Source organism: Actinia tenebrosa, unplaced genomic scaffold (genome assembly GCF_029948245.1).
Source record: "Actinia tenebrosa isolate PJP-AT-01 unplaced genomic scaffold, QUT_ActTen_1.0 PGA_scaffold0__85_contigs__length_37466705, whole genome shotgun sequence".
NCBI lineage: Eukaryota > Metazoa > Cnidaria > Anthozoa > Actiniaria > Actiniidae > Actinia > Actinia tenebrosa.
Genome location: NW_028292569.1, coordinates 35,859,878 through 35,881,874, shown reverse-complemented (window position 1 = coordinate 35,881,874; position 21,997 = coordinate 35,859,878). Strand labels below are relative to the sequence as shown.

At 38.6% G+C, this 21,997-nt stretch overlaps 2 protein-coding genes across 2 annotated transcripts; both read left to right on the top strand.

Moving 5' to 3' along the window:
• Positions 1-397: 397 nt before the first annotated feature.
• LOC116287880 (glutathione hydrolase 1 proenzyme) lies at positions 398-8,934 on the top strand. The gene is made up of 9 exons (XM_089025590.1): positions 398-465; positions 2,351-2,433; positions 3,701-4,146; positions 4,416-4,614; positions 5,132-5,436; positions 5,572-5,708; positions 6,325-6,512; positions 7,158-7,398; positions 8,623-8,934. Exons 1-9 carry the CDS (start codon positions 406-408, stop codon positions 8,887-8,889), a joined length of 1,926 nt encoding a protein of 641 aa, XP_088881716.1. The 5' UTR covers positions 398-405; the 3' UTR covers positions 8,890-8,934.
• Positions 8,935-11,262: 2,328 nt separating this feature from the next.
• Positions 11,263-19,031, top strand: LOC116287885 (uncharacterized). Its single transcript, XM_031694592.2, has 6 exons — positions 11,263-11,568; positions 14,077-14,323; positions 15,226-15,426; positions 16,289-16,433; positions 17,206-17,300; positions 17,856-19,031. Exons 1-6 carry the CDS (start codon positions 11,300-11,302, stop codon positions 17,952-17,954), a joined length of 1,056 nt encoding a protein of 351 aa, XP_031550452.2. The 5' UTR covers positions 11,263-11,299; the 3' UTR covers positions 17,955-19,031.
• The last annotated feature ends 2,966 nt before the right edge of the window (positions 19,032-21,997 follow it).

The window sequence follows — 21,997 nt, the reverse complement described above, 5'->3', positions numbered from 1 at the left end:
AAAACACCTAATTCGCTGTAACACGCACTGCATCATTTCAAATCCTCTTGAAATATATGCAAATTGAAAATGATAATAATACAATTAAAAAAACATTTTGAACAGGTGCTGGAATTGCGCTGCCTATAACGAGAACCATATCTGTCAAGGCCTTGCATAGGTTAACTTTTCTATTTCATTATAATCTTAGATGTTGTCATTCAAGATGCCCTACCAGTATAAGCCTTTTCATAGTTTAAGAATTGATTCCACTGCGCATGCGATTTTATCCCGAATTTCTCACCTTCTTTTGTTTAATTAAGAACAAAAGAGGGTTTAGACAAACGAAGGTGAGAAATTCGGGATAAAATCGCATGCGCAGTGGAATCAATTCTTAAACTATGAAAAGGCTTATTGAAGATTGACATGGATAACAGGATCGCAACTTCAGCGGAGAGATCGAGGACTTTATCAAGGCGTGGAAAGGTGATGAAATACAGTAAATTCAGTAGTTCACAAATTTGAGCGAGAGATCTAACAAGCTCTACTCACCTGTGATGCTGACACGAGACCCCAGAGATGAGAGCACTACGTACCGCTAAATAATTCAATTTCCGGTTTCCGCAGCAAAAATTACAACATTCCCCATCGTTGATTAAGATAACATTGGAATGCATTCAATGTATCCGCGAAAAACGTAAGAAATTCCAGAAACTGGCACAAATTAGTAAGTTTAGTAGACCTCAGTAGACCGTAAACCTACAAAACTTTGCACTAATTCGTACAATTTTGCTTGAGTTATATATGCACTCTAGTTAGTAATACATTCATAATGTTTTCTTTCTCGTTTTTAATTTTTTCCCAAAAAATTCTTTATGTGTTTTGTAGGTCTAATGTATTTAATAGTCAATGAATCAGTCAAATTCCAAACCTTTCCAGTCTTTGTTATTCGTCATGTCAAAATATAGCCTCCTTCGCAAAGTATTTCTTTTGTTTCCCTTTCTTGGGCGCCCTCACTCTCAGTCTCCGAAGCCGGAAGCCCGCCGAAGAAACAGACGAGAAAGGCTACTCAATCATAGTTATTATCGTATCTACTATTAACTATGAGTCAATATATTGACATCTGTCACAGTTCTGTCTCCACATAGTTAATATTAACCATGGTCTCCACTTTAATTCATAGTTCTCGGGACACTGAATTGCAGGTAGAAACTTGTCGAAGCATAGCCCCCGGCACCCGGGGGGTGGGGGTGGGATGCAAAATCAGGGGGTGGGTCACATAATTTTGAACTCCTTCAAAAGGGTGGGCTGTTGATAAAATTTGACAACTAAAAAGGGTGGGCCTGCAATTTTGCTTCTAAACTGGGTTTTGGTCATCACGATTTTCAACATCATTTTATAATGGGCCAAGAACAAAAACACGGATTCTATTCTGATTTTGCTCCCAACCCCCACCCCCCCTATACTTCATGACCAGTCCCTAACTATGTTTAAACCTTACATATGATATTGACCGACGGTATTCATACTTTAACCAGAACCAGAAAAAACTTTTTAAAATACATGATTTATATTATGGAAAAAAAACCTCATAAGGCATTAATTCATAAGTTGATCTTTATCAGTTTGAACGATGCATTGAAAGACCCATTGCCACTTACCCTGATGCACCGCGGTGACAGATGAATTTCGTGGTCCATGAAATTCAAAGATTCTATGTTGAAAAATAAGTTCATGTTAAATCCTTTTTCTTGTTTGGACAAGTTTGAAGACAAAATCCTAACTAAATTAGTGGATAGTCACACGGACAGCCAAAAGTAATTAAATTTCAATGAGTTTTCTTTACCCGCTACTTCCACTGAAAAAAGTCTGGTCATAGTTTCAAACTATCGCAAGTCTATGCACTTGTGCAAAGCATTCCGAACAACTATTTCTTCGTTTTTCCGGGGTCTGCGTTTTTCCGGGGTCTTCGTTTTTCCGGGGTCTTCGGTCTTCTGTTCTTCCGTCTTCGTTTTCCCGGGTCTTCGTTTTTCCGTCACCCGTAGATGCATATCTCTTTGAAGACCACGTACAAATAATAAAAAAATCCTTACTCAAAGCTCAGTTCTTCTTGGTAAAACTGGTTATAGACAAGCAGCCAGCGTGCATCCACCCAGTCTTTTCTCTAAGTACCGTAACCTGAATTTCAGGCCCAAGGGGAGAAGCAGATTATAAATACCGCGGCCCATAAGGGGTTCATCAATCCTGCGGCACCGTTGGTAACCGAATATCTTGGAGTGACATTTAGGATTAGTAGCATCACAGGGGCTTTAGAGGGTTGAATCGTTACTGAGTTGCGGTGTACTGAGTGCTCATTTGTCTTTGTTTATAGACTCGTTTAAACGCGGCTGATATGGAAGTTCTTAAGACCGATAAAGGAGAGAAAAACCATAGTGATGGACTTACATTTGGAAGGTATGTTGATTAAGACAGTTTAAACCTGGTACGAATATATCCATATTATGTTTGTTTATTTTGAGTTGGTACTCATTACAACACGTTACAAGTCTAATCAAGTTCTCGTCATTCTTATGAAGGAACGTAAATATTGGTCTCTTGTATCGCGCCCACCGTTATGATAATAACCGTAATAGATTCGTGAATTCTATAACTGGGCAGACTGGGATTAATGTTCTCATAAAGAGTTTAAATGCGCTCATCAGTTTAACATAGGTTTATCAGCTTAGAGTGATATTATTGTGGTGCAACCGACACAACACAGACCGATTAACAATCCATTTTCGCGACCTTTGCCGTAGACAAAATAATGGTTTATTTCTTGAAATATATGCACAAGAGTTCCGCGCTACTACTCCTCCAAGTGCATGGAGTCGAAAAGTGAGATCACGGGTGGTAATAATTGCTTTATTCTTATCAAGCTCATTTTTCAAATATACAAGAGCAAATAGCGTTAAACTAATCCCAACTCAAACATACCAAAATATTATCCATTTTTACAACCCATGACCAATTTTTATGACTCCTTGAGCATGCGCTTCTAAAAACAGCAGCGCAGAACTCTGGATGCATGTATGCAAATCGATGCCATGCTTGAAAGATAAGCAGAAAGAAGAGATTCAGTCAGACAAATAACGCTTGACAAGTCACAACTAGCCATATACTCATTAGTTTCAGTTATATGAATCTCCTATACTACCGGCTAAGCAGGAATATGATATTTTTACATATTAAGAGGAAATGTTTTTGGCAATAATGAGCAATAATGGCAAAAAGCGCCAAAAACTAGACTTTCATATGAGTTTTTTGATTCCAATTTTCGTCTTGGGTCAACACTCAAAACCTTTTTTAAGTAGTTAGAAATTGATGTACTATCATAAAATGCCTGTTTGAAGCGGTATTTTCAATCGTACAAAGATGTTTTGTTGCATTTGTGTTAGAATGTTGCTTTGTCAGTCCTTTTTCTAGAAAATATATGGGAAATAAGTAAATGAAGGCCTAAACCTCATTTTCGAATCAAATTTTTGCTTTGAAATTTTTTTGTTAACACTTTGATTCCACTTTCATCGGTCATCTCCACTTCCAAACAAGTTAAACTTTCTGAATAACAAGATTTTAGCCTTGCACAACAGCCTTTCTTCAAGAAAAAAGTTTTTGGCGCTCACTGCTTGAATACGAAAAGAATTCTCTCTTAACTGATAAGTTATGCCGCTTCCTTATACAGGAGCAGGAAAAAGAGAGGGCTACTAATCGGTATTGCAGTGATCATCATCATAGTTATCATTGCAGTGGTGGTGACGGTAGTCGTTGTACTTGAACCCAAGAAAGATGCCTCATCAGGATCCCCTGCTGGCCCATTGCCTCCTCCTACCGCACCACCCGGCGCGGATGGACCCTACAGCCAAGCCGCAATAGCTGCAGACGTAGGCAAATGTTCCGAGATCGGACGAGATATCATGAAGAAGAATGGATCTGCGGTAGACTCGGCGGTAGCCGCGTTGTTCTGTACTGGTGTCATGAACATCCATTCTTCAGGGATTGGAGGTGGTGGATTTATGGTAGTGTACAATCGTAAAAACAAATCTAGCGAAGTGTTTGACTTTCGTGAAGAGGCGCCGGGAAACGCCAGCATCAATATGTATATTAACAGCTCTCTTGATTCACGAATAGGTAAGCCAGCTCTTTACATATTCAAAGCATAATCAAGGTAGAAAGGAATCGCATCCATTAGATGCAGGACAACAAGCTGATACTCAAACAACTACAGTAAGCCAACTTGTCGTGGGGGTTGGTTTAGGGTAGGGTTGTAGGAAGTGCACACACACACCTCCTACTTGGGATGACAATGGCCGCTAAATATGCACAGAATCCTTCCTTTCTGTGGAGAGAATGTTTTCCAATTATTGATGAAAAGATGCTTCATTTCTTACTTGCCTCAGGACCATCTGCGTCGGGAGTTCCTGGCGAAGTGAAAGGATTCTATGCTGCCTGGAAAAAATATGGCCGGCTGCCATGGAAAGAACTCGTCCAACCATCCATCGATCTGGCAACGAATGGTATACAAATAGCTGACAATGCATATTATGCTATGACCAGGTCATCGGTCAAGAAATACATTACAAAAGATCCTGGATTAAGGTAATAATCATTATCATGATCATGGACGAGGTTTTAGCATTTATGTTATCCACTCATGTACAGACTTCTTACCAAACATCCATGCATCCATGCATCCATGCATCCATGCATCCATGCATCCATGCATCCATGCATCCATGCATCCATGCATCCATGCATCCATGCATCCATGCATCCATGCATCCATGCATCCATGCATCCATGCATCCATGCATCCATGCATCCATGCATCCATGCATCCATGCATCCATGCATCCATGCATCCATGCATCCATGCATCCATGCATCCATGCATCCATGCATCCATGCATCCATTCATCCATTCATCCATGCATCCATGCATGCATCCATCTATCCATCCATCCATCCATCCATCCATCCATCCATCCGTCCGTCCGTCCGTCCGTCCGTCCGTCCGTCCGTCCGTCCGTCCGTCCGTCCGTCCGTCCGTCTTTTCATTCATTCATTCATACGTTCAATTATACGTTCAGTCATTTCCTTTAATTCCCGATCGCAGTGGTCTGCTGGTCAACAAAAACGGAGAACTTAAAAAACTTGGCGAAGTAATAAAGCAACCCAAACTGGCCAAGACCTTAGAATCCATAAGAGATGACCCTGAAGGCTTTTACTCGGGCAAACTAGCAGAAGATATCGTGCATGACGTGCAGTCAGGAGGGGGAATCATAACACTACAGGACATGAACAACTATCGAGTAAAGATCAGAAAGACATTGCATGGAACGTTGGGGGATTATCAGTTGCACTCTATACCTCCCCCTGGAAGTGGTGCTGTCATGTCCTTGGTGTTCAACGTACTCAAAGGTACACTATAAATAGCAGAGCAGAGCAAAGCAGAGCAGAGCAGAGCAGAGCAGGGCAGGGCAGGGCAGGGCAGGGCAGATCAAAATGTTGTTCACTGTATAAACTAACGCGATCAATATCATTTTACCATATTAGGATATAATATGACGTCATCTGCCAGAAAGGACGTCAACAGTTCCATCCTAACTTATCACAGAATTGTAGAAGCCTTTAAGTTTGCTTATGCTTATCGGGCTTTACTCGGAGACCAAGACTTCGTGAACTTGACAGATGTAAGTACCAAATAAAGGCACTGCAAGTGCTCTGCTTTTGGCTAAAAATAGGCTACTTGCATTATAGCTTTATTTACTACCACTACCACAATCCCTTGCACACTTTTTTTTTGTTCAGTTAATTGGTACCAATTGTCTTACTATTCTCATGAGGAAATACAAATTTGAATAAGAAAAAAACTCGCCAAGCCATCATGCAAACTGCCTATTAAAGTACATGTTTCTCTCACAAAGAACACTTCTCAAAAATACTCCAGGATCGAATGTGAGGGTAACATGAAAATACAAAAGAAATCACACTTTTTCTTTATGAAATTTGCGGCATTTCTTTTGTATTTCCATGTTAGTCTCGCATTCAAGTCCACTTATGAAAATGAAAATAGGTGAACAATCGTCATCTGAACTACTGAATGTTGTTTTAAAAATGCAGAGTTCTTTCACCATTTGCAATAACCTGTTAAAAGCTGACTCTAAACGTTAACTAGATCATAGCTGTTCATTATTTTAAATCTCAAAAGTAAATATGAAAAAATATTTGTCAAAACGTGATGGGAGTGTTACGCCCCCTCGCTGGACGTCCCTGTTCATCTATATTCAAACATTTCTTTTTTTAAAGACATTGAGAAACACGAGTGACCCAAGCTTTGGAGAAGCTTTACGCCACAAGATTTACGACAATCAAACATTCACGGACTACAGATACTACGGGGACTTTTATTCCAAAGGTGACGGTGGCACATCACACTTGTCGTTGATATCACCTGAAGGGGACGCTGTTTCTGCCACAACAACGATTAATCTTTAGTAAGTATAAGGAATAATTGGTCTTTGGTATTTTTACACAAGTGAATTAAATAATAAATCCGGCGCACTCACTGATTACGACCTTCCGTCTTATGCTGTTAAATTCACCTATAGGTAAATAAATAGGCGAATATAACGCGCAGGCGCACGCTCGTTTGTAGATGTTTGACGCTTGCAGAGATAAATACAATTTGGGGGAAAAAACAATCTCACTCTCCGTTATTTATTGAATTCACTTGTGTTAAAAATACTTAAACATCTATAATTCATCTCAGGCTCGAAGACTCGCGTCTCTGTAAATATTCCCCGATAAACAATTGTCAAATCTTTCACCCTCAAGAGTAGATGTAATATCTTTAGTCATGTTAGGGAATCTAAGGTGGAATTAAAATCTTGTCCCACAAACAACTACACAGTATCTGTTTTAAAGAGTACTACGAGGATTACGAGGCAATTTTGTTTCAAAAGACAGTAAAAGATTGAAATAATTTATAACCAATTTTCTGCGATCATAGTTTTGTATTCTGAGATACTCTAGCTAATTTGTTGAGCTGACTGGACATAGCAACGGTAACTAAGGGTAGTTGGACCCATGAACCAGCCCAAAGCCACAAAACCACGCATAAGATATGTTTTGTGTTTCAGCTTCGGCTGTAGATACCGTGGAATTCGAACTGGAATCATTTTTAATAACGAAATGGATGACTTCTCTACTCCTGGAGTAAAGAATGCGTTCGGTGTTGAACCATCTCCAGCGAATTTTATCGTCCCAGGCAAACGACCAATGTCATCGTCTGCGCCTGCGATTATTGTTGACAACAATGGCGACGTGCGAGTGGTTGCAGGAGCTGCCGGCGGAACTAAAATCACCACTGCTACCTCACTGGTAAGATTTTATCATCGACACTAGAGAAAAACGTTTGCGCATGCGTGCACTTCAGCACGTTTTCTAAGAATTTTGAAGAGTCTGAGTGAGAAAATAAATGTTTGTTTTCTCCAAGTATACAAAAAAGTTCGAGAGTATACTTTTGTCAGACCAAGATACTGTATTAACAAACACAATATGAGTTAAGTTTTAGCCATGGACACTAAGTTTTGGCATTTTGTGAAGTCCAATTTATCAGGCATGTTTGAAAGTCAAATTTACTTATACGGATTCAGAGCATGCGCAGACGTTTTTAATTTACTCTTGTCTTTATCATCTATATAAGGTAAACCGGTAGTACAATTACCGGAAATTTGACGTATTATTAACGTCTGGTTTCAAATCTTAACACACGAAACCCAGAATACTTTATTGTTTTATTTGGTTTATGTACAGCTGGGCTCCCTGTGGTATAAATAGACATTGATGCTTCTCAAGAACAAGTGCGGGTTTATACAATTTTCTGTCAATCATAGTGTTTCCATGGCAATGTCGTCTGATAACACAAAACTTTCAAGATAAAATGTTAGCTTGTTTGACGTCCGCCAAAATTGACTTCGTGGCGAAGACGATTCCACTGTAAATATGTATTTGTCGTTGTTTGAATGATATTTTCAGGGGCGCAGATATGGTACCAATTTATTTATATTTATTCAACGGAAAGCCTTACAGGACCCAATAGATCTTATTCGTGGTGTGACAATGTTTTCCCAATTCAGCGTGACAAACCTCCAGAGGATTCACTTTCTTTTGCTTTTACTCTTCGAAAAATTCATGAGTATCCCAAAGGATACGAAAGGAATAACGATGATATCCCGACGAGTTTCAAAACAATGGCTGTTCATTCCCCTAGAGGTTTGTCACGTTCAATTGGGAAAACATTGTCACACCACGAATAGGGTCTATTCCAAGACAACCGATTATAGATCGAATTGGAAGTTGATTTTTGTAGAGGGAGGAAAACCGAAAAAACCCACAGAAAAACCCTCGAAGCACAGGAGAGAACCAACAAACAACTCTACTCACATACGACACCGAGCCTTGAGGGGATCGAAACCCGGGTCGTATTGGCGAGAGGCCAGAGGCGAGCAAACTTACCGCTACCCCACTTGTGCTTACCAACCCATGGTTGATCCTTAAAAAATACCACTCCTTAACACTATATATGTCGCATTCCCAACACAGGCTATAATGAATTTTCTATGGTTTAACCGTACCCTGACCCAATCAGTGGAAGATCCAAGACTTCACCATCAGTTAATGCCCATGTACATCCGAATAGACAAGCAATACCCTATGCCCCAGGCCATCATCGATGGACTAAAGAGGCTTGGTCACACGGTCAGGAAAATAAGTGGTTTCGCTGTTGTTCAGGCTGTTGCTAAGGACAAGAGTGGATTGCTATATGGGAAAGGAGACCCCAGAAAAGGCACATGGGCTGCTGGGTTTTAGTTTATTTTAAGTTTTTACATTTTGACGAATAAACCGTTTGCGTTAGAGTATTCTTAAATACTTTAAGAACTTCATTGGAAATTTATTTTCAAATTCGAATTTAGCATTAGTTTCAATTGGAATTTGAATGTTCGAATCGATTTTTCCTAGCTTTAACACTTTTCCTCGTAACACATAATTCAATCCTAACGTTCACATATTGGTATTTTGTTCACGGGGTGGACTCACTGTTTGATATTGTAATGATAAAAGGGTAAATTATACACTGTGAAAAGATGAAAAAACTTACTGACGTTTCGGACGCTAGTCCTTCGTCGGAGTACTCCGACTAGCGTCCGAAACGTCAGTAAGTTTTTTCATCTTTTCACGGTGTATAATTTACCCTTTTATCATTACTGTTTCATTAGAAAACACCGACGCAGCTAACACTAGTTTTTAGCTAGTTATCTCTTCTGTTTGATATTGGTGAAGCAAGAGGTGGGAAATAAAAAAATGTGTATGCAGAGCAGGCACAGGACAGCAAGACACTGAGTGCTTAGCCTGCTCAAAGGTCTCCGGTGTTGCGAATTAAGAAGAGATGGGAAGAGGCGAAATGCGGTCCTTCCCCATCTTATATTCGCAAAACCGCAGAACGTAGCATCATTTGCAGGCGTCCATTGGGGCTGAACGACGCAAGTTACTGAGTGCTAAAATCTTTGATAATCACACCACCTTTCCAGGTTTGAAGCAAAGTGACTGATTATTTAACGGTAGCCAATGACTTTTTACGCATGCTTTAGGTAGTACCGGAACTTCAAAATTCTTCTATGAATTTTTAAAAAAATTCTGTTATTTGAAGTTCATTGTTAGGGTATTCAAATAATGAAAAAAGAGAAGGGGGTCACCGTATTGGTTATCGAGATATAAGGCTTCAAAAAGGAGGGATTTTTCAGTTTTCCGCGCGTTTTTGCCGAAAATCTGCCTCCTCTAATAAATTCGAATTACTCGAATCGATTTAACAAAGAAAAACAGAAAACTGTTTTAAACTATAGGTGTTGAGTCTAGAAAACATATCTAGATAAAAAATCCATCCAATCTTTTGCAAGTAGTGTGAAAAGTTAATTCTAGAAGCGAAATTGCTCGTAATTCGGCGCAGTCATATGCGTGTGTAGTTGTAAAAATGTTGAAAATTCATAACAATTTTAACTATTAATTTTTTTCTTTCCGCACTAAATCCAAAGAATATGATATCTAGCTCCGAATGAAAAGAAAAAAAATGGGGGTCACCGTACTAATAGACGAGCTATGAGCGACTATATCCAAGTTTTTGGTCAAAAAACACGAATCCTGTCCGCGCGGGACTGCGTTCTAGTACATTAACCTCCGTCTGAAACATGTCAAATCGTCTTTGTAATCTCCAGAGAATCTAAGACGTATTTCGAATTGATTTTGAGAATAACATGTCAAATTCTTTTTTTGTTACTTCATTTTTATAAAGCTATGAATTTGTTGTTTTGAAACAAAAGAGTGATCAAGTCAGGCAATGAAAATCTAAGCATGTTTTGAAAACATTTCATTTTTTCTTTAAAAGTTCCATGAATTAGCGAAATACTTTGTTAAGTTATAGAAAAGGATTCAACTTCTGACATTATTTAAATCAATTTTCAAAACAGCGCAAATAAAAGGTAAAAAACGAGATGCGCGAAATGGATGCGCAGTAACAAGGGTCCGGAACTACCTTAACTATGAGACCGCAGAAAAAACAATCCATTTTAGTTTCCATTTTAGTTATGGACAGTCCTAGGTCTCTAATTTTTTTATATGTTGCATATCTTATGAATTAAAATTTGATTAAGAATAATTGATTGATTTATTTCCGTTATCTTCAGTTCCAGCCAATCTTTTTTGTGCAGCGAAATAAACACGAGAAACTGGACTGGGCCTAGTAACCAGTGAAGTGTACTACAACCGGAAGCGCCTCAAAGCGGCTGCGCAGAGGAGTCTTAGGATCAATCTCGTACCCAGAGCCTTCGTTTCTTCTAGCCTGCGGCGAAGAACTAGGGCTCTGGTATAATCCATATTTTGGCGCATGCGCAATTTTCGAAAAGTGAGATATAAACGATCAAAATAAGCGAAGTAAAAATTAAATCGAACTCAAAATCAAATTAAAAATTATAGCACGAATTAAAAATTGGGGGAAAAAATATTTTTAATTTTTGGCAAGTATTTGAACGCATGCGCTGTTATACCGGAAGTCCAAGAAATCCTGGTCTCAAAAAAATGGATTATGCCAGAGCCCTCGTTCTTCGCCGCAGGCCAGAAGAAACGCATGCTCTGTGTACGAGATTGTCTTAGGATTAAATGTGATTTTGACGTCCGTCGCGTCACGCAACACTAGACGAGACGACCATTTAAAAAACAAAGAAAAAACATGGCTTCCTTAGCGTTGGCAAAGAATATGAACAAGATTATCTCAATTAGTAGATCATTTGTATTTTCAAAGCATCTTTGTCGAAGGATTTCAGTGAGTTCTCCAGTGACAAAGAAATTCAACTTTCCACTTACTCCAGACGAGATGCCACGGGCTGGTGGAATAGCTACCATGATGAGACTGCCGCACGAAAAAACGTGTGAGGGACTAGATGCCTGTTTCGTAGGGATTCCTTTTGATACTGGGGCATCGAATAAAGTTGGTACAAGGTGAGAGATCTGTGACTTCGTTTACTTAATGGTACTTTTATCGTGTACGGGTTAACGAAGTAGTTCATAGGTTTCCGAACACACTAGTGGGACTTAGAAATTTTTTGGTTCTCTTCACTTAGAAAAAAATTAAGTGAAAACACCAAGAATTGAACTGGGCACCAACCCTAACCCAAACCCTAACCTAACTACTAGACCATGAAGCGAATTCGCTTGGGTGGTCTCACTTTTTAGTCACGATGATAAAACGATGTATCATCAGCATGTGCACATAAATATTTATTATAGTTTATTTTATGCTATCGTGGTACGACTACTAGACGACTACTCGAAATTTGAATTTGAGTAGATAACCTACTTACCGTCGTTTTCACCTAAACGTCAACACCCGACACATGTTCTCACATTAGAAGTCAGTAACTAGCTGTAACGCGCATGTTTTGGCGCGCTTCGATCAACGGCACTTGGAATTCGCGCTGTAAACAATGTTCTCTGTCAACCAATTTGGACGCTGCTATAAAAAAGGGGAAAGTCTCTCTCAGGATTTAAGGAACCAAATAGTTGAACTTGCAGGGAATGCATCAATTAGAGATATTGGACGAAGGTTAAGGATAGATCCTTCAACAGTTTCAAGAAGTGTTAAACGATATCAACAGCAAGGAACCGTTGAGCATGCTTCAAAAGATCACATCAGAACTTTGAAAAAATTAACATTTGACGACGATTCAATTTTACTGGAAACGATGGTGTTAAACAAGGGATCAACGTTTCTGAAAGAATTACAGGCAGATTTGAATACGTTTGGACACTGTGGAGTGTTTTCTCTTTCCACGATAAAACACGTTCGTAATGAACTTCCAAGTGGTAAACACCGAGTTGAAACATGTGCGTTCCAGTTGACTGACTTCTAATGTTTCGGCAACCAATGAGAACATGTTTTAGTGTCGGGTATAGAATACTACCGTATGAATAGCTAGAGTACAAACACTATAAGTGTACAACATAAATACCACTAAATACTGCTAAATTATGCTAATACTATCGTTTTCTATTGTTTAATTAGCACTATTTACTACTAAATAGTGGAAAATGTTGCACACTTTTAGTGTTTGTACTCAAATGCCAATATAATACTAATTTATTAATGTGTTTATATGAAGATACAGAAATATAGATAAGTTATAGTGCTTGGGAACGAGGTTATTCCGGGCGGAAGCCCTTGGAATAAATTTAATTCCAAGGGCTTCCGCCCAGAATAACCTCGTTCCCAAGCACTATAACTTATCTATATTTCTATATCTTCATGTATTTCATTAGTGCCATGCGGTCCACATATTCTCATATTTGCATCATATTTACCGCTACCTACCATCTATTTCACCCCGACCTGCTCTCAGTCTGACCTCTAGCTCAGCTGGTAGAGCATCGGTAGTACAATTCCGAAGGTCGTGGGTTCGATTCCCAGCAAGGTCGGAAATTAATTTTTTCCGAATTTTATTCCAAGGGCTTCCGCCCAGAATAACCTCGTTCCCAAGCACTATAACTTATCTATATTAATGTGTTTGCTTTAGTTAAAGGCTAGTTAAGGACTTTTATTTGGAATATTTACTTACTCAGAATTTTTTTTGAGTCTTTAAATTTGCAGCTGCATAAGTTGCTTGATATAAGTTACTGCAAGGATTAGCTCAATTTGATACACACTAATTCAATTCTGTTTTACTTTGGCTCACTAATCCCCTTGGTTCCAATATTCTCAGGAGATTAAAATTATATTGTTTTGTTCTTCAAATTGATCTCCTTTGGCATCACATGCAAAGGGTCTATTATACAACTTCGTTTCTCGGGTCATGAAGTAAAATCACTCTAGAATGGTTTTACTTAACCTGTGAAAAAACGATAAGCATAATACATAATATAGTCATAGACACTGCAATCCATGCCCAAACTGTTGATACTCCCTTCATTATTTACTACACTTTTATTGACATTGGCATTCCTTTCGATAAATGGATTTCCACTTACTCTTATCAACCCCCCTCCCCCTCAGGTATATATATAAACTATGTATTAGGTATTTTTCTTATTTCGTTTTCACGTATCAGCATACATTGATGAATGTATGCTGATATAACTTTTTGTAGAGCCACTGATTTTGAATTGATTAAGAACAAAAAACGACTGTCAGCGCTCATATTGTTGAAATTAATGCTGGTGTTTTTTTCTATGAACTCTCTTAAATCATTTCTATGAGAGTCATATAGTGGACACCAAACTAGAAAGTGTTTTTCGTTTTCTACTCCCGACCAAATTATCCCCAATCTGAGTTGTTCTAAAGTAGTCTTAATTTTTATTCTCCAAAAGGCTTTTTTAGTTTCATTCTTTCAAATTAGATGAGACCAGATTTAATTGTTCTTGCCTCCTGTCATGGCTGCCATCACCTGATGGTGCAAAGCCACTACATGTTTTACCATAATTTGTACATAACTTGATTTGTCCTTTGGTTGTTAGGTTTGGACCACGTCAAATAAGAATTGAGTCTTCACTCCTTCGTCCATATAATCCAGCGACTGGAGCAGCCCCATTTGAATCTTTAATGGTTGCAGATATTGGTGATATCTCAGTTAACACCTACAGCATCAAATCAACTGTGAAACTGATAAAAGATAAAGTTGCTGAAATAATATCCAATGGATGTAAACCGTTAATCTTGGGTGGTGATCATACCATTAGTTATCCTATCCTACAAGCAATGAAGGTAACAAGTTGGCATACATAATTTGAGTAGATATTATGAGAAAGGGGGACAGGGGCAGATCCAGGGCAAGGCAAAGGGGGGGCTGTAGCCCCCCACCTTCAGCCATATATAATTTTATTTGATCAAAATAATGGATTTACAGTAAAATGAGCCATTACTTACAAGTCAAGCAAAATTCGGTCAAGCCCCCCTAATATTTATGCAGGATCTGTCCCTGTGGGGTGGCTAAAGCCCTCCTTTCGATAAACCATCCATCCTCATTTTTTCAAGGGTAACACCTAATAGCATGTTGCAAAGAAACCTGTGGTCCTCCTTCCATGATCAAATCGCAAAGAATCGTGGGATCGATTTGTGGACAAACTTTGTAAACAAAGGCTTGGATTACAAGGAAAAAAAGATAAATATCAGTTGTAAAACCATAGTTTTTCCACAAATTAAGAACTATATGCACTTGGCTTTGCTTGTTTGCATTTCGATCCCATTGAATTTGATGCACAATTGTAACTTCTTCTGTGGAAAACACTATATTAGAAGTTGATTTTTGCTGAGAAGGGAAAACCAGAGAACCCAGAGAAAAACTCTTGCAGCACAGGAGAAAGTTACTCTACTTACATGATGGCAAGTCCAGGGCTAAACCAACCACCACAGCACTTACAGTAATGTGAAGGAATGCAAAAGTAGGCTTTGACCTGTAATTTTTAAGAGTGATTTTTCGTAAATCATAATGTAAACTTATTAATTCTTGTGCAAATCAATCAATCAATCAATCAAAGTCTACCTAATTTGAGAGGGGAGGGGAGGGTGGTGGAGAGCACTCTTTCACTGTTTACCTTTTTTAATCTTTTGTCACAATGCTATTGATTATCTCTAATAGTTTTCTATAACATTCTTGGACTTATTAGGAGAAGTATGGTCCAATTGGCCTTGTACATGTGGATGCTCATTCTGACACCAGTCCTAGTGCGTATGGCGAAGAAATCTTCCATGGCAGCCCATTTTATCGCGCAGTTGAGGAAGGTCTATTAGACTGCAAACGTGTTGTCCAGATAGGAATACGAGGTCCATGGTACGATGGTGATTTGTATAAATATCCCATAGACAAGGTACATCTGCTTTCTGATTGGTTGGCTTAGATATACTGCTTTTGTGATTGGTTGGTTTAGATACTCAAGCATGTTTACAGCTCTATATGGAGGTTGCAGGAACATGAATACATTTATAGTGCAAAAAGAATGAGAAAAATGCGGGGTTCATTAACAACGATGTCAATTGACATTTTTTACAATAACATACACATTTTTCGTGCGCTGATTGCCTATTTTTATATCGTCAATAAAAGGACTGATAAATAAGCTGGTGTCTGAATAGTTTATGGTGTCAGCTACGCCTCGTGGATCCTTACTACTTTGACAATCTGAGTGACGCAATTTATCGCAAATAAGAAGACAGACACACAAAAAAACTGATGGCAAACCACGAGCACAAATCCAATTACAAACCGGAAATCCTTGCAGGTTTTGATGATCTAACAAGTAATAACACATAAAATGGTACTAACAATACGAGAGGATCGACCTCTTAATCTTGGGTGTACTGCTTCCCTATTTCAGATCACGTGCCATTCCTTAACTAGAGCCTCTAGCTAAGAAATGGCACAAAGAAACGTTGAACCAATTCAGATCACATGACATTACCTTGAAAATTGTTCTTTTATAACGAACATGTTAAAATATTTACACATGAAAGAATCAACTACCAAGAGTAACATCACATGGTCAGGAGTAGGCGTAGCTCAGTTGGTTAGTGCGCGGCCTTCAGAGCTAGAGGTCCAAAGTTCGATCCTCAGGAACTCCACGTCTGTTTCGACTTCTCTCTGTTCTGTGTAGCTTTGATTAGCTTTAAATACCCGCTTTAAATACAACGAAGCTAAACTAGAAGGTCTATTCAATGCTTTATATTTTCTAGGGATTCAGAATCGTCCCGGCGAACGAATGCTGGCACAAGTCACTTGAACCACTGATGGCCGAAGTGCGCGATCAGATGGGAGATGGTCCCGTGTATATCTCTTTTGATATCGATGGTCTTGACCCTGCCTTTGCACCGGGAACAGGTCAGTTGGTGTCGTTATTAACTCACTCACTTTGTCAAAAGGATATTGAAAAGAATGACACAGGATCGTAGCGAGGGGACAAGGTTTTGACTAAAAAACCTTGAACCTCCCTATATTATAATTATGATTTCTTATTTATTACATAGTTTTTCTTTGAATATGACTACGAGTTACTATTTTTCACATCGCATCTTTAGCTTGGCGTCAAAATTTAATTCATTCATGCCGTGCGGGAATCCTGTGGATGTGGCGGAAAACTCTAAAGATGAAACGTGCGCGCGCGTGTTTTGGCGGGAAAATCGTACACCTGAGCCCGGTTGTACAAAGGGTCGATAGCGCTATTCGACGGACAAATCCTTATCCCTATCTTTTGATCCTTATAAGTCGATGCTGTTATCCAAAAGGATTATAAGATAAGGATTTATCCGTCGGATAACGCTATCCACCCTTCGCACAACAGGGCCGTGGTTGAGACTTCGTAACTCGCCGGGATGACTCTAATGTGTCTATTCACAGCAGTAAATAATGGTTCCTCATCTCTGGACAAATGTGTTCAATTTTGAAAATGCCCCTCCGACTGCCGCAATTTTTTTAAAAAACCCCAAGATTTCTCTTTTTGATTATTTTGCTCTTAAATATCTCTAGAACAACTCTAGGACCGTTATAGTAAGTGTAAAGGATGTCCCAATCTCTCATAATCTCATACTTTTCAAATTCGAATATATTTTCGACTCTCAAGTCTTTTTTTTTTTCTTTTTTTTTTTTTTGCTAGGAACTCCTGAGATTGGCGGCTTAACGAGCATCCAAGGACTGGAAATTATTCGTGGCTGCCAGGGATTACAGGTTGTTGGAGGTGATCTTGTCGAGGTACATATTATATATCTTATATTCTTTCGTTCGTAAGCTTTTTTATACGCAGTAGATGATCATGATCATGAGGTAGTTAGACGAGGTGCTAAGAGTTCTGCACAGAGTTCGGTTTAGGGCCTGCGCGACTCCCTCACAAGTCTTCCCTCGGGTCCAAAGGTTTGCTTGAGTTCAATCAAGTGTCTTCCAGTGTCTCCTCTGTTAACTTAAAATGCCTAAGTATTGAACCTGCATAGTTTCAAGGGAATCGCCTCTCACCTTTGTGGACTCGACATCACATGCAAGTAGAGTTTGTTACCATTATTCGAGGATTTTCCTAGGGGTTCGTCTATTTCCTCCCTCTTCAAAGCCTAACAAACCAAATTCCATTTCGATTCTGATTGTTTCAGGTTACCCCGGTATCAATAAAATGTTAAGATTTTTTTTTTTTTTTTGTATAAACCAATGATACCCTCTAGTCCTTGCAGTCGCTCAAACCTCCCCTTTGCCTTCGTCTCCAAACCTCATTCCCTTCAAATAGTTAAACGTGTCCTGTCTTTGTGATTTGTTTCGTAGGTCTCCCCACCCTACGATCCTCACGGTATCACAGCACTACATGGCGCCAACCTGCTGTTTGAAATGCTTTGTGTTCTACCAGGAGTAAAGAAAGTTTGAAATCTTGATATTATAAGCCAGGTATCCTTATTGAAAAGAAAGGCCACATCCAGTTCCGATAAAATGAGTTTTTAAACTTTCAAAATCACCAGGAGAACCAGAAATATTTTGAAGGAAAATCAAGAAGCGCTAGAGTAATGGGTATTTTAGTGAAGAAATAGACACGGATCCATGACACTACGCACACGCGTGCTGTGTGCAGTCATAGAGCACGCGAGGGTTGTCAGAACACGAGAGAAGTATTGAGAGAAGCATGACACGTAGTGAAACGCGTGGTTCTTGACACTTTTCGAGTGTTCTGCTAATCCGCGAGTGCTTTATAACTGCACACAGCACAGCAAGCAAGGTTTTTATTTCTTTTATCGGCGTATGGACTTCGGACCTATTTCACGTGGGTTAAGTAAAACCACTTTTTTAAAATCCGTTCAGAGTGAGAGAGACGTTGATGAAGAAACGTCACTCAGTAATTATGAGCTTGATTGAATTGCCTTAACAACACTTTGATCTGAAGTGATGTGACCAGAAAATACCAAAGCAATTCCTGAATTTGTTCCGAGAAGTAGTGAAATTCCCCATTACTTTTACCATCGTGTCTCAATATCACTTTTATCTATTCTTTTTTGACGTAATTAACGCCAACTTGCGGCTCTGAAAGGCGTTAAATCATTTGAATAAGAAAAAACACTGATGACTCTCGTATCAATTGTATCAAGGGATGAGCCATTACACTCATCAACTCATCTTTCTCCCACCTTTCCCAGTCAGCATATGATATCAAGAAATCCCGTAGATTACGGAGCCTTGCTGATATTCGCTCGAAATCTTGACTGCGAAATCCCCCTGCGATTACACCGCAGTTCGTTTTTCTCCCACCTCTCCCCGGTAATTCGGTACAGGATTTCGAGGAATCCCGTATGTCAATATGTGCCCTCCCTCGAATGAACCTCCGAAAATGACGGGAAAATATAAGAGATGAAAAGATGTACAAACAGCGCAGTAAGAGTGTGAAAGGGGCTACCTATAATCAGTCTTCCTGCTAGTCCCAGTTAGCTCAAAAATAAACAATTGTAACTTTGATTGTATGACTTACTAAGTACATAAGAAAAGATAACCCTGTTTACAGAGGCGCAGTTTTCTGCCCTCCGTCCTCCAGATTCTGGCTTCAGGTAAGCGGGGGAAGAAAACAGCCTGCCGCTCAGTTCTACGGAGGGGAAGAAAAACAACCTCTGCTCGCAGGATAATTAGCAATTAGTTCTCAAGCACGAATGGGCCAATGACTCATAGGCCATGAGGGCGAGAGGACTAATTGTTTTAGTCAAATCCAACTAGTCCGTCAAATATATAGATGCAAACAAGTTTTAAATTGAAGTTAAATTTAATGTTTTGGTTTTCAAAGCGGTCACTTTTCGCTACTAGTAGGATATATTTTATAGCCTAGTAGTAGCTCATACAATCAGAACGCAGCATTGATCATGGATTTGACTTAGAATAGTAGAAAAGATTATATGTAGTATCACGCAATCATTACTCTTATTGAATGATTCTTAGAGACCTAGACTTGCAGCAGGTAACCCATAACCATGCAGCCGGTGTCCCCGCATGCATTTCTAAGATGACTTAGCGCTAAGCAAATCTGATTAGATTCAATGAGGTAATATAGCAAACAAAGCGTAACGGGTGTATACTAGAGCTCTAGTGCGCGTAACACTTCTCATTCAACTGGTGCTTAATGACAAATATGATAAATATTTGGATTTTCTTTAAACTGTTTTGACTAAAATCACACTGAGCTTACAAAGTCAGAATTAGCCTCCAATAATGGCCATTTCCTACCGTTTTCAGAATTAATTTTTTTCCAATAAAGGAGTTGGAGTTTAAGTGCTTTTTGATGGCTACAATACTCATTTCCTTGAGCTAGCTGGTATAACGGAATAAGGTTCTATAAGTACTTACAAAAGCTAGATAAAACAAAACGTATCAAAGTCTGTCAAAAGTTTGTCGCTAAGAATGTTATGTTAATCCTTTTCGTTAACAATAAATAAAAGTGTCAAAAACTAGATTACCAGAAATTTCCTACAAATATATAGTACTTAGATTATTTTGATATAAATTCCAAGAATAAGGTCAGGTTTCTCTTTCCTTTTGTCAGTATATTTCACTATGGAAGCCGGTTTTCATGACTGTTCAAAACGATGACAACTGAAATTTTCATCACTACCAATTGTACTTGATATTCCTCTTCATAGTCACTTGAAAAAAGATACAGCGATAGAAAATTAAATCTTGTAAAAGGTTCGCTATCTTTCTTTGACGAAAGGTAGTTCCGTACCTTTGCATCTCGTTTTTCAGTACCGTTTATTAGCGTTGTTTTGAAAATTTCTCCAATTAATATCTTATACTTTGACTACCTTTCTATAATCTGACAAAAGATTTCGTAATTCTATGCAAATTTTGAGGTAAAATTGAGCGTTTTTCGAAACATGCAAAAGTTTTTATTGCCAGACCTGGTCGGTTTTGTTTCACAATTGACAAATATACGACTTTGTAAAAATGAATGAACAAAAAATTATTTTCACATAATTAGTTCCAAAATCAATTCAAAATAGGTTTTAGGGTCCCTGGAGATTACAAAGACCATTTCACAAGCTTCCGGGGAATGTATAAAGTACCAGAACCCAGGTACGTTCGGACACGAATGATGATTTTGGATGGAAAATTCACTTACAAATAAATATTTCATCACTTGAAATGATAAGATCCGTCGTTTAGATTACTGTACTACTTAAGTACATATATTATATATTACTTCAATATGTGATCGTCACGCGAAAGCCTCGATCAAAAGTATTACTTTTTTTCTAACATCTTAATGCATTTGTCATACGGTATAGTTCTGCCAGTAATTGCTATGTTTTTTAACAAGGCTTTATCTCCATTGTCTTTCGAGCCACTCTGAGTTTCATAGCAGTTGTGAATCTAGGATTTGCCTCTAACTGATAACTAAGCAACGAAGAAGACAAATTTGTCCTTCTTGGTTACGCATGACTATAAATTGAAAAAAAATTCGACCAAATTCTAAAAGCACAGTGTATTTACTAACGTCTTTTTAAAGTGCGGCTTTACACAAAATTCATTTTTGAAAAATCATGTTTAAACTTCAGTTCCCGCGTAAACTTTTACTGTGCGAACACACTAACCAATCAGGAAAGAGCAAAAATCAGTATTGGCGTATTGACCTCAGCCAATCACAATCGTTGTTTTCTAGGATTGCTGATAACTAAGTTTTTCGTTGCTTTCTGATTGGTCAAGTTTGACTTGAAGTAAATGAATCAGTTGTGAATGAAGGATACTTGGATGGGTGAATGGATACGAAAGACGAAACAATGTAAAAGAAACCGTTTTAAGGTGACAGTTTACTTTTGGAAAAAAATTTAATCTTCTTTTAAAACTTCGATTTTCCGAATTGAGATTTAATGCTGATTCCAAAATCTGGAATGAAAAATTGGGTGTCCCGAGCTTGTTTTCGAGATAATCAGCATTTAATGGAAGCCTACACGCGAGCTTTTGGAGCAAAACTTGCGCCACCGGAAGTGATTAGAAAAAATTAAGATTCATAAGATAATAGTTATTTGCAGACTATATGATTGCACGAATGAAGGCTTTTCAATCATTCTACAATAATACATGGATATTTTCGACAAAAAGACAGAGATACATTGATTTGTCATATTTTGTAGTTTCGGTGCTCTCAAAAACTCTCATAAAGTCGAACAAAAATCCCTACAAAATTCTATTTTTTCATGTGTTAGAAATATAAACTTTTTCTAAAATGTTGATATAACCTAGATTTTTAGGAGTTTTTTCGAATGAGCTATTAGTAGTATAGGGAATGGGGGTTCCAGCGCAATCTCAACACGGGCAAGATCCGTATCAAAAATCCACCTACGGACGACCCCCACTCCAAGTGTGGTTGAGGGCAACAGCGCACTTAAATATGTTAGTCTATATATGGAGTGCGAAGAATGTAAGAGAACTTTTAAGAA

What these genes read in the sequence shown, in the direction of transcription:
- LOC116287885 (XM_031694592.2), top strand. Translation starts at nt 11,300, where the DNA reads ATGGCTTCCTTAGCGTTGGCAAAGAATATGAACAAGATTATCTCAATT. An exon ending in ATAAATATCCCATAGACAAG is followed by an intron (nt 15,427 to 16,288) that starts GTACATCTGCTT and finishes TATATTTTCTAG; the next exon opens with GGATTCAGAATCGTCCCGGC. An exon ending in TGCCTTTGCACCGGGAACAG is followed by an intron (nt 16,434 to 17,205) that starts GTCAGTTGGTGT and finishes TTTTTTTGCTAG; the next exon opens with GAACTCCTGAGATTGGCGGC.
- LOC116287880 (XM_089025590.1), top strand. Translation starts at nt 406, where the DNA reads ATGGATAACAGGATCGCAACTTCAGCGGAGAGATCGAGGACTTTATCA. An exon ending in CTCTCTTGATTCACGAATAG is followed by an intron (nt 4,147 to 4,415) that starts GTAAGCCAGCTC and finishes TACTTGCCTCAG; the next exon opens with GACCATCTGCGTCGGGAGTT. An exon ending in GGTGTTCAACGTACTCAAAG is followed by an intron (nt 5,437 to 5,571) that starts GTACACTATAAA and finishes TTACCATATTAG; the next exon opens with GATATAATATGACGTCATCT.